This window comes from Cynara cardunculus, assembly GCF_001531365.2.
Source record: "Cynara cardunculus var. scolymus isolate 2C chromosome LG 3, CcrdV1, whole genome shotgun sequence".
Lineage (NCBI taxonomy): Eukaryota > Viridiplantae > Streptophyta > Magnoliopsida > Asterales > Asteraceae > Cynara > Cynara cardunculus.
Window position 1 is genome coordinate 29,683,642 of NC_037530.1, and position 16,987 is coordinate 29,700,628.

A 16,987-nucleotide genomic window follows, 5' to 3' on the forward strand; every position below is an offset into this window, starting at 1 on the left:
ATATATATATATATATATATATATATTCATACATATAAATTATAGGGAAAAGTCTAAAAAACCCAATGGACTTTAGTGTTTGGAATGATTAAGTCATTGGACAATTTTTTGGAACAAATAAGTCCTTGGACATTCCAAAACCTGTTAAGCAACTCCTTGGACTTTCTAAAATATGTTATATACATCCTTATTACATATAAAACTAATTAACGTAGTAAAATAATGGAAAAAACAAGAAAAAAAAGCCAATGAACAATTTTTTTTGTAAATGTAAGTAGTTTTTTTTGTTATATTTGTTTAATTTTATAGATCTAAATACTTTTTGGTTCAAAAAATGTATAAACACTTAATCGTTCAAATATGAATGTTAATTGGGTTTTTTTTTTTTGGACTTTTTTCATTATTTTACCACATTAACCAGTTGTATAGGTCATAAGAATGTATCTAACAGGTTTTAGAAAGTCCAATGAGTTATTTAACATGTTTTGGAATGTCTAAGAACTTATTTGTTCCAAAAAATTGTTGAAGGGGGTGTTTGGGATTGCTTATAAAAGCCGTTTTTTAACTTATTTCAGTCTGACAACGATAATAAGTTGTTTTCTGGTGTTTGGATAAGAAAAAAAAAACTGTTTATACCGGTGCCAAACCGGTAATAAACTGTTTTTGATAAGCTAATCCTTCATGACTTATGAAAAACTGCTTATTACCAGTTTACATTTTTAACCCTGTTTTATTTAACTCCGGTTTGATACCACATAAGTTAATAAACACTTTTACAAAAAAAAAACATAAGTTGTTTTAAATAAGCAAATCCCAAACACCCCCTTAATCATTCCAAACACTAAAGTCCATTGGTTTTTTTAGATTTTTCCATAAATTATACTATAATATAATATAATTATATATATTTTCCATTTTTCAAACAAAAAAATAAAAATAAAATATAGTTTTATGTTATCTTTTAAAAGGAAATTAAAGATTTTGATAAAACGACATAAATGCCCCTTCTTCTAACAGATTTTTTTTGACGGAATTAGTAACAACGAACCACTTTCATAGCAAACTACAAACGAAGGATGATTTCTATACTTATGAAAGTTGAGGTCCACTTTCACATTTTTATTAAACCTGAAGGACCAAAATTGAAGTTTACTCTTAAATTTAAGTAAAGGAAGGGCTTACAACATTCTTATTCTAATCATTTGTCGGAGAAATCATAAAAGCTGCTTCTTGAAATTGACGAATATCGTCCAAATATTCTTGTTGAAGTTGCCAGCAACCACTGCATACTCGATCGATTTTCCATTTTCCCTGTGCACAAATCAATGACTCTAATTCTCTTCACTTAATTCACAAATTCAGAAAGAAAGAGATCAAGGAGATGGGGGAAGTGTCGTGCTGTGAGACGGAATTCTTTGTGTGTTTGTTGGTAATCGTCGGTCTGGTAGCTTTTGCAGGGTTGATGGCAGGTCTTACTCTCGGACTTATGTCCCTTGGACTCGTTGACCTCGAAGTCCTCATCCAGTCCGGCCGCCCCAAAGATCGCATCCATGCTTGTAAGTTCTTCCGTTCCGTTTCTTACCATATACACACAGACAGATGGCATCAATTCTGTGAGAGCTCTGAATTTTGCTTTGTGTGTTTCGGTTGAATTTTGTGTGTGTGTGAGGTTTAATTGGATCGTCTCAGTTGGTTGGTGTCTTCCTCCAGGAATTGAAATTTTCTGTTTTTTCCCCTTTTCTTTTGGGTGATCAACAATCCAAAAGAGCAATCTGGACGACTGGACGTGTAATTGAATGTATGCTTAGACACTCTCATACCCCCGAAGTAATCAAGAGTGATCATTGTTTTGAGCTGGAAATCATATTATCAACAAAGAATTAAGTTAAGTTTTTTCACCAAAACATGTGAGAGATACATATTGAACTTATATGAAGTTAAAAAACTACAAAATAGGATGTAAATGTTGATTTAAAGGGTCGAGAAAATATTTTGACTCCTGAATAGAAGTGAAAAAAGCTCATTTAATTTGTGATTCAGGGAGTTAAACCTTCTTCAGTGAAGGTTTGCTTGATGACTGCACCCATGTTTGCTAGTGAGTGTGTTAGCTGTCCACCATTCTTGTAGTTAATCACCTGGCCTTTGTTGATTTTGAACAGATTCAATTCATGGCTGTTGGTTCCATGTCCCAATTAGCTCAAGAACCTTGAAAGGCTATAAAGTAATTTTCTCTTTGGGGGTATTGGGGATTTCCATATTTTGGGTATTCTATGTGGATTCAAGCTCATGATGTACTTTTCCAAGTTTGCTAATCTTTTTTAGGTCTTAGATGTGATTGGAAAAACTATCATGTGATTCAATGTGTTAACTTCTGTATATACTTATAGTCTAGGGACCATTAATCTCATTCTTGTAATTATAGATGGGTACATATTGTTGGGATTTTTACTGAAAGCCAACACACGAAGGTCCAACTAGGGAAAATGTGTGCAAACCACCCAACAGCCAAATGTGGGAACAAAATGGATCAACGTACACTGTGTCATGACAATAGTAAGTAAACAAAGCAATAATGTAATGACACAAACATATAACAATAACGAACCCTAGACGATTTATTATGCTCAAATAGGTAGAAGGTTACGGTGAAATGTTCCTAAACGATTACAACCAACAAATTTAACCAAAACAATCTATCTACTTCTGATTGCGAGAGGGGAGATCACCAAAGTGTTTGCTCAATGTTTCCAATTGATTTCTAAACCAAATGAGCCCTAAAAAATCGATATATCCTGTCACATGCTTTATGTGACCTGGGTCTGAGGTCGCATACAATAATTGACCGGTTAGATTTTTGCTTGATGCGACCTGCAACGCATCGTTAGATCGCACAGACACAAGTCGCAAAAAGTGTACCAAAAGCACTTGGCCTCTATGTGACCTCCAACCTTGGGTCGGTTTGCCCAAGTAGGCCACCTATGTTGAGTATCACACAAAAATTCAACATATATAGTTTCCCTTTTTGTAACATTACGGTTTCTTCATCTTCATAAACACATAGAAATGTTTCTCTCCATCATCATCTTCAATCTCAATCATCAAATCTAACACAGGGAGCTTCATACAATCACCATCATCAACTTTGTTATCATCTAAACCTTTATGCATTGGACTATTGATATCCAGGCACTTGCTTTCTAAAATTGTTCTTGCAAATGTGATTTTTGTATGTTGGAGAAATCTCCTTGGGGTGCAGGAAATGGTACATTGTGGGAGCATTGTCATAGAATTTTTTTTTATTTAATGCCCCCATTTTACTGTATAAAATTTTAGCAATACCTTTAGAAATGACCACTCCCTGGAAAAAAAATCATTATAGGGTCAAAGTAGTCATGTTTATGGAAACCAAAAATTTGGTCAACCAAATTCAAATAGGTGGTTGTCTTTTTTCTATGCTTCCAGAAGCAGAAGGTACCAGTCTAATTGTTCTCCAACCCTTTTATGTATTATTAATGTACTAGGTTCGAACCCATGTATTACATGGGGTATTTTAAATGAGGAAAATGAGTTGAGACTTTTCCTCAGGTCTAAAAGAAAAATATGAACATTAACTCTGAAACACATGAATTCAGAGTTCTATTGTTAGGCTGGAAAATAACTCTGGACTTAACTCTGAATAAGAGGAATTCAGAGTTGTCTTCTAAGTCTAGAAAATATCTATGAGCATAACTCTAAGTCACAAGAATTCTGACTTCTTATAACTCAGAAATGTAACTCTGAACTTCAACTCTGAAGAGGAGTTCAGAGTTGTATTCTAAGTCTGGGAATAAACTATAGAACTAAGTTTGGAACAGAACAATTCAGAGTTATGTTGTAAGTCTGAGAGATACCAATATCTGATGACTTCATGTTGGTGATTTGTATCATAATGTTATTTAAATGTAATGAGATTAATTTGTTCACCAATGTAATCATGATAAATATCGAACAAGTAAGAAAGGTGCGGAGTGCATACTTGTTTGAGTTTATTTTGATTTAGGGGTGAAACCCCTAAATGACGGGGGTCCGGGGGCAACGCCCCTGGTGGCGGGGTCCAAGGGGCGGCAGCAAATTAAACCCGGTTTTGACTCTGTTTTGAAAACCCGGGTTTTTAAATGTCGTATGGCAGTTTTCGACCTTTTTGAGGGGAAAAACTACGATTTGGTCATTGGATTTTCGAAACACTTCATAGCTCAGACTTCATTTGAATTCCTAAATTCATACTTACAAGTCTGAATTAGAAGTCTGGAGGCCACTTCAGAGTTAAATTCACAGGTCAGACTTCATTTGAATTCCTACATACTTAGAAGTTTGGAGGCCATTTCAGAGTTAAATTCAGACTTACAACTCTGATTTTCTCAGACTTTGATACTTGTATGTCTTACAAGTCTGGAAGACAACTCTAAATTTTAACTGAGGAAAAGGAGTTAAGAATTGGCCTCAGACTTTTATACTGGTATGTCTTACAAGTCTGGAAGACAACTCGGAATTTTAACTGAGGAAAAGGAGTTCAGACTTGTCCTCAGTCTTTTATACGTCTTACAAGTCTGGAAGACTAACACTGAATTTTAACTGAGGAAAAGGAGTTCAGACTTGTCCTCAAACTTTTATACTGGTATGCCTTATAAGTCTAACAGACAACTCTGAATTTTAACTGAGGAAAAGGAGTTCAGACTTACAAGTCTGAGGAATGGAAATCCAGACTTTTGCTTTTTTAAGTATTTGAAAAGAAATCCCTTTTCATACGGAAATCAGTTATGTTTACAGGGACAAATGTCAATTAAATAGGCCCATTTGAACCAGTGTTGTAAATTGTGTCTACATACATGTTCAGAGTTTAGACTTCTAAGCCTGGAAAAGAAGCCTCCAGATTTAGAAACTATAGAGAACCTATCAGAGATTTCTAAATAGTATGGGAAATCAGTTAAACCAAGAAAACGGGAAAATAAACGTGTAGAGGGACATATGTCACTTAAATAGACCTATTTAAACCGTAAGTGAAAATTGTGTCTAGATACATGTTTAGGCGGAAAAAATCAGTAACCGTCGCTCAGAAACATGACACGTGTCCCCAAAGTTACTTATTTATTAGGTGTATAGATATGCACAATACTTTGTAAAGGAAACTGCCCACTCTGAAATTCCTAGATCCGTTATGGGAGAGTGACATGCATTTATGCAATCTTTATATTTTTTTGTTATACTAATATCTGGAGATATCTTGGTGGCAGCTAAAATATTCCCGGTGGTTAAGAATCAACATCTACTGCTTTGTACCCTCTTAATTGGCAACGCTTTAGCAATGGAGGTTTGTGCAACAATTTCTTGATAACATTTGTCCTTTATATTGAGTGATAATCTGGATTACTTTGTTACTCTCTTCTGTAGTCTCTTCCAATATTTCTGGATAAACTTGTTCCTCCATGGGCCGCAATTCTGATATCTGTAACACTGATCCTGATGTTTGGAGAGGTTTGTAATCATTAAACTCAAAGAGAGGAATATGTGTTTCCAAATGAAACTTATTATTGTTCTATTCTATGATCAACTGTTCTTGCATGCAACTTTTTCTTAACAGATATTGCCACAAGCGATCTCTACACGCTATGGCTTGACAGTTGGAGCAACAGCGGCACCTTTGGTCCGTCTCCTCCTATGGTTTTTCTTCCCTATTGCTTATCCTATCAGCAAGGTGATTTGAAGTTCCTTTTCCATTATCGAGTTGTGTGTAATTAGGTCTTCTTTTCACATATATTCATCTATTTGTTTTGTAATTTTATCCAGGTTCTAGATTGGATGTTGGGCAAGGGGCATGCCGCCCTTCTACGCAGAGCAGAGTTGAAAACTTTTGTGGATTTTCATGGCAATGAGGTAGTCTAAACAACTAATGATGACTAAGAATTTGAAACTTCAAAAAAGAAATACTAATGTGAATATATTTTTCTACTGGTAGTTACTACATCAATTATGTTTGGTAGAATACTGCTCACCCACTCTTGTGTGCTGATAGGCTGGGAAAGGAGGAGATTTGACGCATGACGAGACAACTATAATTGCTGGAGCGCTCGAACTGACTGAAAAAACTGCAAAGGATGCCATGACCCCTATATCGAAGGCATTTTCCCTTGACCTGGATGGAACTCTTACTTTGTGGGTTTATATCCTAATATTCATATTATATAAGGTTCACAAATGTGCTTTGTGCATTAATACACTTTCTTGTGCCTGGACAGGGATACCTTGAATGCAATTATGACCATGGGTCACAGCAGAGTTCCTGTTTATTCTGGAGACCGAACAAATATTATTGGAATTATCCTGGTAACTTTTGTTCTTATCAGTGGCTGTCATATTTCCATTTATGACATGTTACCCATATACCATAATCTATCAATGTGAAATCGACTTGTCTGACAAGCTAGTACTCTCCCATTTTCACTAAAACTAATCTAAAAGCATGCGTTGACTTAGAGATATTTAAAATACTAGTTGAAAATAAATTTCGGAAGAAAGTAAAAGTTAGTTTTCTAAACAAATAAAGAAGATTTGAAATAAATAATGAATGTGATACAGTATTGAGATAATTTAGGTAAATGAGCACTTACCCGAAGGATTTTTAAAAAACAGGCAGAAAGAACTGAAACCATTTTAAATATTAACAAGGGTGATAAAACGAGGTTACGGGGTACACTAGTAACCTTCCTTAGACCACCGATGATGCTCCAAGTACAAGTCAAACAATAAATCTAGTTCTCAATAGCAACTAGTGATCATAAAACATGGATCTACCAAATAATTGGAATAGGTTTGTACTCTAAACTAGTATGTTATCAACCCTACAATAATGTGTGACAAACAACAAACAAACATTAATTAAATGACAGATAGCAGAACACCAAGATTTACGTTGAAAACCCAAAATGCAAAAACCCACGGGCGGATGAGTTGAGAGAATCCCCTTGATGAAGGTTCTTGGTACAAGATTGAAGGAGTATTCAACATTTTTACGAGACAAGAAGAAATACTTGACTATGGATATTTAAGAATGCAATTATTCTAGGTTTATTATCATGTTTAAGTGTAACACACAACATAAGATAAAGACAATAAATTGGACTATGCATTTTATTAATAAGTTTCATGAGTAAGTATTCAAATTATGACAATTACATGATTGTCTTTTGGGTATACAAACACAAATAAAAGCAGAGTTTGTGGTTTTGTACTTAGAAGATTAACCAATGCATATGAAACCATATTCCATAGATTCCCCTGGATCAACAATCACTATTTATTTAATCTAAATATTGGTTGAAATGTGGATCAATATCATGAAATCCTTATATCTGCTTATTTAGAACTGGTGATAAACCAGAGGTCCCTTGATTTCCAGGGAAGACATGTGTCCAACTTGGTTTAGAATTCAAAATTGCCATCATGTTTTATCTAAGTTGGACAACCAATTTTAAAACAACGTGTTCTATTTCCTCTTCAAAAATCTACCTGTTCGCATTATAGTGCCACTTTTTGATCTTTTATCCATGCAGGTTAAGAATCTCTTGGCAGTTAACCCAGATGATGCAGTTCCTCTCAGAAAGATGTTATTAAGGAAGGTTCCACGGTACGGAATCTAATATATCATTTAATGGAATCATGTGAAAACAAACGTTGCTGCCTATAATCGAACAATGAGAAATGACTATTATACATCAAGAGGTCAAACAAGTCTTGAGCTAGTTGGGGTAGAAGGGTGTTGTGTTGGCTTATTATTTCAGGTGTCAAACCTTTATATTTTCATTCCATCCATTGATTTACAGTGGTTTTTGGATCATGCCAGATAAAACCCTTTAAAGGACAAGAGGCATTAAAGAAAAGCTGTAAAAATGTGAGACCTGTATTAGTTCTTTAAAAAGATTTCTTTCATCCTAGTAAATGACCCCACATTTATTCTCCATTGTTGCATAGATTAGGGTAACTTTAATGAGCACATTAGACGAATTGATACTTATCTGCAGTTTGATGTGGTGGTACTGCTGGTGTTTATATTTTCTTTTTCTTTCTGTGGGAGGGCATAAATTCAAAGAACTGCATAAATAAAAGAAAACTGCACAAGATCTAGAGGGCATAAGCCCAGATTGGAAAAGGAAGAGAAACATAGTCCATAATGAAACAAGAATAACACCATGATGCAAGAGATCGGTGTTGAAACAAGTGTCTCAATTTCTTGCATACTCGAAGGATATCCGTAATAATCAACAAATGTAGCTGAAGAAGGGTAGGGCACTCAAACTGATTTTAGGATGGAGCCTGTTGTTCCTTTCCCTCTCACATATAATACCTCAATGAAGCAAGACAGTAATTTTGGAACCATATATGAATACAATTTCTTTGGCTCTACTCCAGCTATGTCTAAGTGTGACAAATCTGTTTCAATCTGTGCTAATTTGTGTTTGATTGAACTTGTGATAGAACATATTTTGATTGCATGTGTACTATTTTCAGGGTTACAGACAACATGCCTCTTTATGACATCTTAAACGAATTCCAGAAAGGGCACAGCCATATCGCTGTTGTGTACAAAGATCTGAACAAGACAAAAGAGCGGCTAAAAAAGTCCAAGGATTCTGAGAGTGAGAGACTTAATCTTGACATCTCTATATATTGACGCATACATATTTGAATTGAGTGGCTTCCTCTTGTTATTAGTTATTTATTTATCTTTATTTTTATTTTCTTCTTCCATTTTCGATTTCTGGGGGATGGAGTGATCTTCAGTTTTGACGTTTTTGTTGCACCAATTCCTTGAAATATCTATACTTCTCTTTCATCATTTCTTTCTGTTTTCAATTTCCCAGGGAACTTCTTTTATCTAAAATAAGACCAAGTTATTAAAAGTAAACATATTCCTATTATCTTATGCAAATCCTGAGCTGTCATGATCAGAGATTTAATTTGACATGAATATGTGCGTAAATCCTTGTTTCTAATCATCTACTTCCATTTCAGAAACTGAAAATCTAGCAAACAAATCAACTTCACATGATGTTGAGATGAAGACTGATGGAGATCAACAGGCAAAGAGAAGTCCACCTTCAACTCCTGCTTTCAAGAAGAGGCATAGAGGTTGCTCCTTCTGCATACTGGATTTGGAGAACAATCCCATTCCCAAGTACCCATCAAACGAGATTGTCGTTGGTGTGATCACCATGGAAGATGTTATTGAAGAGCTTCTTCAGGTATCCCTAAAAGTAAATACATTCTAGTAGCATGCATCATTAAAAGTCACATGAAGACATGATCCATGTAACTACCCTTTTGAGTTTACATTCAAGACTTTTAAACTTGTTATAGATTTTGATACAAAAAAAAAAAAACACAATCAATCTCGGTTCATGTTACTTGTTCAATTTCCATGATGTTCTCCATTTTCGTTTGGTTTTATCAATCCTGAAGGTGTGTCTTCCGGTCAAACTCTGCTATGTCATTGTCCATCTACAGATCAACTGAATATTAACTTTAACATGATTTTGTTCAGGAGGAGATATTGGATGAAACAGATGAATATGTAAACATCCACAACAGGTTAGATTTCATATTTGAAAATCAAAAAATAAAAGGAAACCTTTCAAATGTTGATATTATATTTGACTAACCCCAAAATCATGTTGTTCTTAATGTAGAATAAGGATCAACATGAATGCATCTCAGGAGAACCTTCTTGATCCCCATCCTTCTCTCAACTCAACAGCTCCTGGTTCAGCAAAATAACAAGGTCTCTGTTCTCTTACATACAAGATCTCTTTCTAATGGGAGGTAAATTCTTCTTCCAAAACTAGTAATATTCTCCTTACTTCATTCCTACCCTTCTTTTATAAATATGATTTCCGAACAGAATATATATATATATATATATATATATATATATATATATATATATATATATATACTGGTATATTTAGATGTCTGTTATTATGATGTTAAATTTTTAACACTTCGTTCTAGAATAGGAAGATAATTTGTAACTTACAATAACAGTCAATTATATAACTTCCTGATCCTGGGTAAGGATTAGGCACCAGTTAATGGTCGTGAGTTTGAAATTTGAACCAAACCATGCATATATTTTGGTTCGATTCCGCTTGGTTCAATGCTTTTTGTTTGAAGTATATACGACAAATGATTTCACTTACCCATCTCACCTTCACTCAGCTTTAAACCCGAATACAACTAGGCCAAAGACCTTTGGTGGCTTTTGGTTCAATGTTGTATCATACGTTTTCGAAATAAAGAAAAGGGCCCAACTGATAAAGTTTGGACTCGGTTACGACCTGTCCTTCCTCCAACCATAAGGTAAAAAATTTGATTGATTCATTATTGTGATTTTTTATTAAATATATGATATATTTTTTATATGACAAGATTAAGACAATTTATAAAATTCAGTTGTGTTTTAAAACTTAATCTAGATTTCACTGGTGGTGTTAATTAAGGTGCTATTTACCAAATGCTTACCCGGTAAGCGTTTACCAAGTCACTTTACTTACCGGATGAATATGGGAAGGACTAAGAATCTTACCCGGTAAGAGCGAAGGCAAGAATCGAAAGTCTTACCCGGTAATTGAGGACGAAGACTCTTACCATGGTTAACGCTTGCCGGGATAAATTGTTGCATACGATGCGTTTTAGTAAATAAAATCTTGCCCAGTAAGTAAGCGGTAGTGTTGAATTTTACCCGGGTAAGTGTTATAGGTAAACGGCCCCTAAAAAAAGATAATATCATTAAATAACAATCAAGCTTCATCAATGTGTAGTTTAGAGTTTAGACAGAGACAATGAACCCCTCACATTTTCGCCCCCACCGGGGATTCATCTCTGGCCTATCGTTTTGTAGGCGTCAAATCGATAGCCATTGTTGCCCGTTTGTTTTATTTTCACGTTTCACCTACACCACTCGGTGGATTCTGTTTCTATCATTTAATCTCGTAAAATTATGGACAAGTGTAGTGTAGGGGTTTTGAACTCCGATTAATGAGGTCGGAGGAGTTGATGATTTTTGTAGATGAAGAGGGTGGTGGGGGACGTTTTATGACGCTTAAGGGGGAGGGGGAAGAGGCAGGGTAGGGGAAGGAGAATGGATTTGAATTGGATCAGGTAGGGCGTCCATTTACGGCGTGGATGTAGCAGGTTTAACCTTCGCCACGGCGTTAGTGGGTTAGCTCTTCGCGCTTCCTAAGCACATCCAAGTGTTGTAGGTGTAGTCGACTCGTAGATGTGAAAAAATTGGGGTTTTATTTATTTGTTTTTAAAACAATCAAAATTCATGTCAACAAAATCAATTGATAATTTTGTACATGTCTGAAAAATATGTATGTACGGAGTCTAGATTCAAACTTTAGTAATGAAGTACTATTGAAAAATGATTAAATTAGATAAATTATGATATGTTTCTTTTTTAAGTTAGGGGTGTTTGGAATTATTTATTTGAAACAACTTGTATTTTTTTACAAAATCACTTATCAACTTATTATAAGTCAGAAGGGTTTAACTTCTTCAAAAACACCTTATTACTGGTTTGGCACCGGTATAAGTTGTTTATCCAAACACTCAAAAGTGTTTATTACCGGTGTCACACTAAAATAAGTCAAAAATTTGTTTTTATAAACAATCCCAAACACCCCTTAGTGAGTTATCTTATTCCAAACATGTTTTAATAAGAAAAAGATAGTATACAAGCATTAATGACCAAATTGATTTTTTTAGAATACGTTGTTATTTAATAACATTAGAACAACAATTGTATTTTATTATATTGGAGTTGGGACATGGTACTATATTTATCGTCACATCCTTTGATGATGATACATTTATTTTATAATACTTCCCTTTGTGTTGAGTTAAGGGAATGATGGTGCACGATTATTATTTTGTTAAAATCTTACACCAAAATAAAAAAAAACTGGGTGGGAAAATAAAAATATGACGAAAGAAAGAGTACAAAATACCAGATTTTTTGCAAAATAGACTTTTCTTTTAGTCTAATATTTTCTCTGATTTGTACATTAATCATGAGAGGTAGAAAAGCAAGACAATATATAAACGGTTGTCTCATTAAAACTTTACTCCAAGGAACAAAATCCAATGGGGAAAATAAAACATTGGGTGAAGGAAAAAGAATACAACATACCGATATTACATGTAGAGTAGATTCCCTTTTTTGTCTACTACTCTGATTTATGCATCAATCAAGAGAGTTTGGAAAGTCTCTACATTTCAATACTTTCTACATCTTCCCAATTATGTTTTAAGTAATAATTCGGTAACCAAATATGTCACATTCTCCTCGTTTCTTACCTGATTCACTTAAATCTTGAGGAAAGTTTGTTATTGTTGATTGTAAAAAAAAAAACCTCAAGTGTAAGATGCCTTGTGTTATCACCCTTAATGCATCTTATTTTCATTTCTTCGATATTGATACATTATTTCCATATATGCAGGTAGGATAATGGTTAAACCCAAAACACTAGCTCCTCTATTATATGCAATGATAGTCCTTAACCATGTACACTCTTGAACAGTCTCATGTGAAGTGATATTCTTAGAATAATTCAAGGAGGTAGCTACAAGGGTTTGTTTAGTTTACTTCCAAGCAATCAGTGTGTTCCCTGTGGTAATTCTGTATCTAGTTTGGGAACAACCTTTGTATGGGTCAAACAGATACCTAATATCAACAAAGACATACCAAGAAATTGTTTGTTGTTTTTCTACAAGGGCTGGTACTTTTGTCACTCACATTCTAAGTAGGTATTAAAGTTCCATTTTCGATTCCATTTCTTTGTAGGGAAAGTATAAGCCCATGCCAATGGTTCTAAAAGATTAACTTGATATCATTCTAATGATGTTGCATTGGCGTTGGGCTAAATCTAACTAACAAGTTCACTAAGAAATATAATATACGGTTGAGTGTATTGTGCTAAGTACAATAATGTGCCGATTGTATTTAGATAGGAAATTCCAACTCCCATCACCTCTGTGTTATCATTCTATTGACAAAATATATATTCCATTTAATCTAACACTTCACCTGATCATGTGGGTGCACTTTGTCCATGTCACAAATTGATGGATTAATATTCCACAAGCTTTGTGTCCTAGCTCCAATAGCCAGACAAAACCAAGTTTTCATAAGATCATTTATCTCAAATTCATATTTCAAGTAGATTAGTTTCTCTTATTTCATCAAGAGTACCTATTATGTGCATAAGATCGACATAATGAACTACAATTAAAATTGTAGAACTTGTTTTTTTATCATACACAAGGGCACATTTTATCATTCTTATATCCTTTCCCAATCAAGTATTCACTTAGGCGGATATACCACATCCGCCTGAATTGCTTTAATCTGTAAAGTTTGTGTTTCAATTTAATTATGAACGCATTATATGGTTTAAAGTTACTTGATTTGGGTACTGTAAGGTCGTCAAACACTTTTATATATATATATATATATCACTGAATCTAGATCCCCAAAGATATGTAGTAACCATATCCATGAGTTGCAATTTTAGTCCTTTGAAAATTATTATGCTAATTAAATAGCAGAACGTTATAATGTCCGTCACGGGAGAGTATGTCTTCTTGTGATCAATTCAGGGCGTTATGAGAAACCTTGTCCTAAAAAAGAGCCTTATACATTAGGACATTATTCACACTATGTTTTCTAACAAAAATTCATCTACATTCTATAAGATTTGCACTTGGTGGATTAGCTACCGGACCAAATAGTCGTCCATTTGTCAAAGAATATAATTCTTCCCGGATTGCTTCTTTTCATTTAGGTCAATCTGCTCTTTGTTGACATTAATTAAATGAGCATGGTTTGATGTCATCATGATCATCTCATGAGCAACACTATATATGAATATATCATCAATGAGTATTCTATGATCTGTCCATTGACTTGTATGCCCTAACATAATTTATTTGAGATTTATTTGATCTTTGGAATCAATATTAACTTTGAATGTCCTCCAGTAATGATTCATAGACACAACTATAATTAGAGACAATCTCATGGGAGGTTTATGTATTGATGATAAATGTTTGTGCCTTGCTCTTCTCTTCCTTTATACAAGTATTTATCGAATCAAGTAGTTTCCCTCATTTTCGTTTGAGAGCTACGACCTCAACTACTCTCCACTATGTGTGGTTGCAACTCACTTTACAACGACATATTGCCCTCTATTTGAGGACTTTTAACCTTGTAAGTATATTTGCAGCTGGGTATGTGTGATATTGTCGCTTTTGGAATAACATTAAACGTATCTAGCATCGAGTCTGATTCATTTGATTTCAACTTTGCATAGTGAAGTTTGTGTGATCAAAATAATACAAAGTGAGAATATTGACACGTCCTATCGTTCCCTTGGAAAATCCTTTTGCTTATCTCCCGCTAATAACGAGAAGACTAACTCATCAAAATGATAATCAACAAATCTAGTGGTAAAGAGTACCCGTCAAGGGTTCTAATAAGCGAATGTAATTGTTGAGGATTCATAAACAACATATACTTAATCATCCTTAAGGAGCCATTTTGTTGTGCCATAACCATAAGGGGTCAGTTAACACATATACTACACAACCAAACATGCGTAAATGTAAAATATCAAGCTAATATTCCGTTACCAACTTGTACATGTTGGTCTCAGCCGGATCTACAAAAGTTTATAGGTAACAATTTGTAGAGGGGGTGAGGGATGAATACAAACACAACAACTTTCACTTTTAAAAATTCTTTATTGATAAAGAAGATCAATACATAATTTTACAAATTGTTTGCCGAAAAGATAAGATACAGAACTTATCTAAAAGATCAAAGATACACACAAGTTACAAAAAGCAAGAAAGAAAAGACTTGCTAAAAGAAATGGGTTAAGAAGTCTTGTGCTTTTCACTGGTTACAGTGAAGGTCTTTCTCTTAGATAGAGAGTTAGAGGGAGGAGTATCTTTTTCGGTAAAAAGATCTTCAAGACAAGGAAGCTTGGTTTGGACTGGGATTTGGAAGTCTAATGAGAAGGAAGAACTTCTCATCTATTTATACCCATTACCAAATGCAATTCAACAAGATTTATTTGATCGTTGACACTGGAATACCACTGAGGTCTCGTCAGTGTTCACTGAATCTTGTGTAGATTTCACACTTGTATAGACGAGCTTATTATCACTGAAAACCATATCAGATCACGAACTTGCTTGTCTTTGTCTTCAGCGTTATCTTTGATATCGCTGAAGGTTCTGTGGTGTGAGTTTTGTCTTTCTGAAGAATACTTGTCTCTGAGAGAATTACACTACATGGTCAGCAATCATTGAACAAACTTAGTGATGATTGTTGAAGCTGAATACAGAGATAGTACACTTCGTAAGGTAAAAAGGATTATCATCAAATTATTGAGAGAGAGGATCAACAATACACGTGAGACTGGTTGGCTAGTAGTGGTCTATAAATGAATAAGTAAGTTGCATGTAATATCGCATAATCCCATTCAGATATGGCAAATTAGTACACATACCAATGCCTTAACTCTCATTTATATCCTTTAGATGACAGATTTTGTGAGACTACATTTATGTGTGTGTGTGTGTGTGTATATATATATATATATATATATATATATGTTGGGGGGGTATATGATGTTTTAGATCAATCCTAATACACATGTAAGAATCATATGATGTAAATTATCCAACATTACCAAGTCATAGGATTGATGAGATAATCACGATGATAAGCCTTTAAAACATAAAATATAGGCTAGAAGTATTGTGAATGTTGTGTTTTGTGTGGAAAATAATGTGACACACATCCATCGTGTTGAAGCATCAACCAGAACCATAACGTACTTGAATGGGCCAGATTCTAGATGTATAGGTCCATAAATATCACATTGTATTTTGTTGTAAGAACGAAATATATTTGTATTATGTCCTTAGCTTTAGGATTGTCTCATTCTTGTCTTGGCTAAGGAGTGGGGTTTGCAAAGGTTCTAGGTATTCGAGAGGGCTAGGGCTGACAATGGATAAGAGTAAACTTGTTACCCGCTATGCTTCCACATGTTGGATAAGGGTATGGGTAAAGAAAATTTTATCCACTTATCCATTACTCGTTTATCCAAAACCATATAAATCAATCTCAACCGTCTATCTAATATATGAATATGTAGTTTTCATAAAATATATTGATTGTTTCCTAATACAAAACGAATAATTAATGAACTTTAAACATTTTTTGTAAATATTCAGATCATAATAAATGAATCATAATCATTTCCACAAATATATAAATTGATTGGTTTGCATAGTTTGTAACAATGACATGGTTTGTATTTGAAACCTCCCATCTCTCTCTCTCTCTCTCTCTCTATATATATATATATATATATATATATAAGGTTGGGTTCACGTGAGACCAAAGGTTTTTCGTGAGACCTGTAAGACCAATTCATGTTCATTGATCAACTTTATAAGCTAATGATCTAATGGTCTAAAGTTCCATGGTGGCAATTTTGTGATTATTGAGAAGTTTCGTGGCGTTTATGAATGTTCAGATTGTAGATCCAATCCAAGGGTTGAGAATTGGTCTTACGGGTCTCACGAAAAACCCTTGGTCTCACATATCCCAAGTCTATATATATGTATATATATATATATATATATGTGTGTGTGTGTGTGTGTGTATATATATATATAGGGTATATTTCAAATACAACCAATCGCATTGTTACAACCAATGCAACCCCAATTCAAACCGTCCATCTAATACTTTTTTTTTTTTCATTTTTTAAATTGTTAAAGAGTAATATCGGAAATTTTAAATATAACATAATTATTGATTTTTTTTAATTTTTTATATTAATTATCAAGAATTAATGGGATTGCATTCAAAAATATT

General features: G+C 34.1%; 1 protein-coding gene across 4 annotated transcripts; it reads left to right on the forward strand.

Moving 5' to 3' along the window:
* Nucleotides 1-1,218: 1,218 nt before the first annotated feature.
* On the forward strand, nt 1,219-12,599 carry LOC112509623 (DUF21 domain-containing protein At1g47330). 4 transcript variants are annotated; one of them, XR_003068840.1, is made up of 14 exons: nt 1,219-1,556; nt 5,271-5,347; nt 5,428-5,511; nt 5,618-5,731; nt 5,824-5,910; nt 6,050-6,189; nt 6,273-6,360; nt 7,587-7,660; nt 8,542-8,669; nt 9,046-9,275; nt 9,575-9,621; nt 9,720-9,852; nt 10,249-10,389; nt 10,931-10,945. XR_003068840.1 is itself a non-coding variant. In XM_025114680.1 (13 exons), the coding sequence occupies exons 1-12, from the start codon at nt 1,382-1,384 to the stop codon at nt 9,805-9,807; spliced, it is 1,332 nt and encodes a 443-aa protein (XP_024970448.1). In that variant the 5' UTR covers nt 1,219-1,381; the 3' UTR covers nt 9,808-9,852; nt 12,534-12,599. The 4 variants fall into 4 exon arrangements, 3 of the variants coding, with proteins under 3 accessions (XP_024970448.1, XP_024970447.1, XP_024970445.1); XM_025114680.1 differs by lacking the exons at nt 10,249-10,389; nt 10,931-10,945 and adding an exon at nt 12,534-12,599; XM_025114679.1 differs by lacking the exon at nt 10,931-10,945 and having other exon boundaries at nt 10,249-10,395.
* Nucleotides 12,600-16,987: the final 4,388 nt, after the last annotated feature.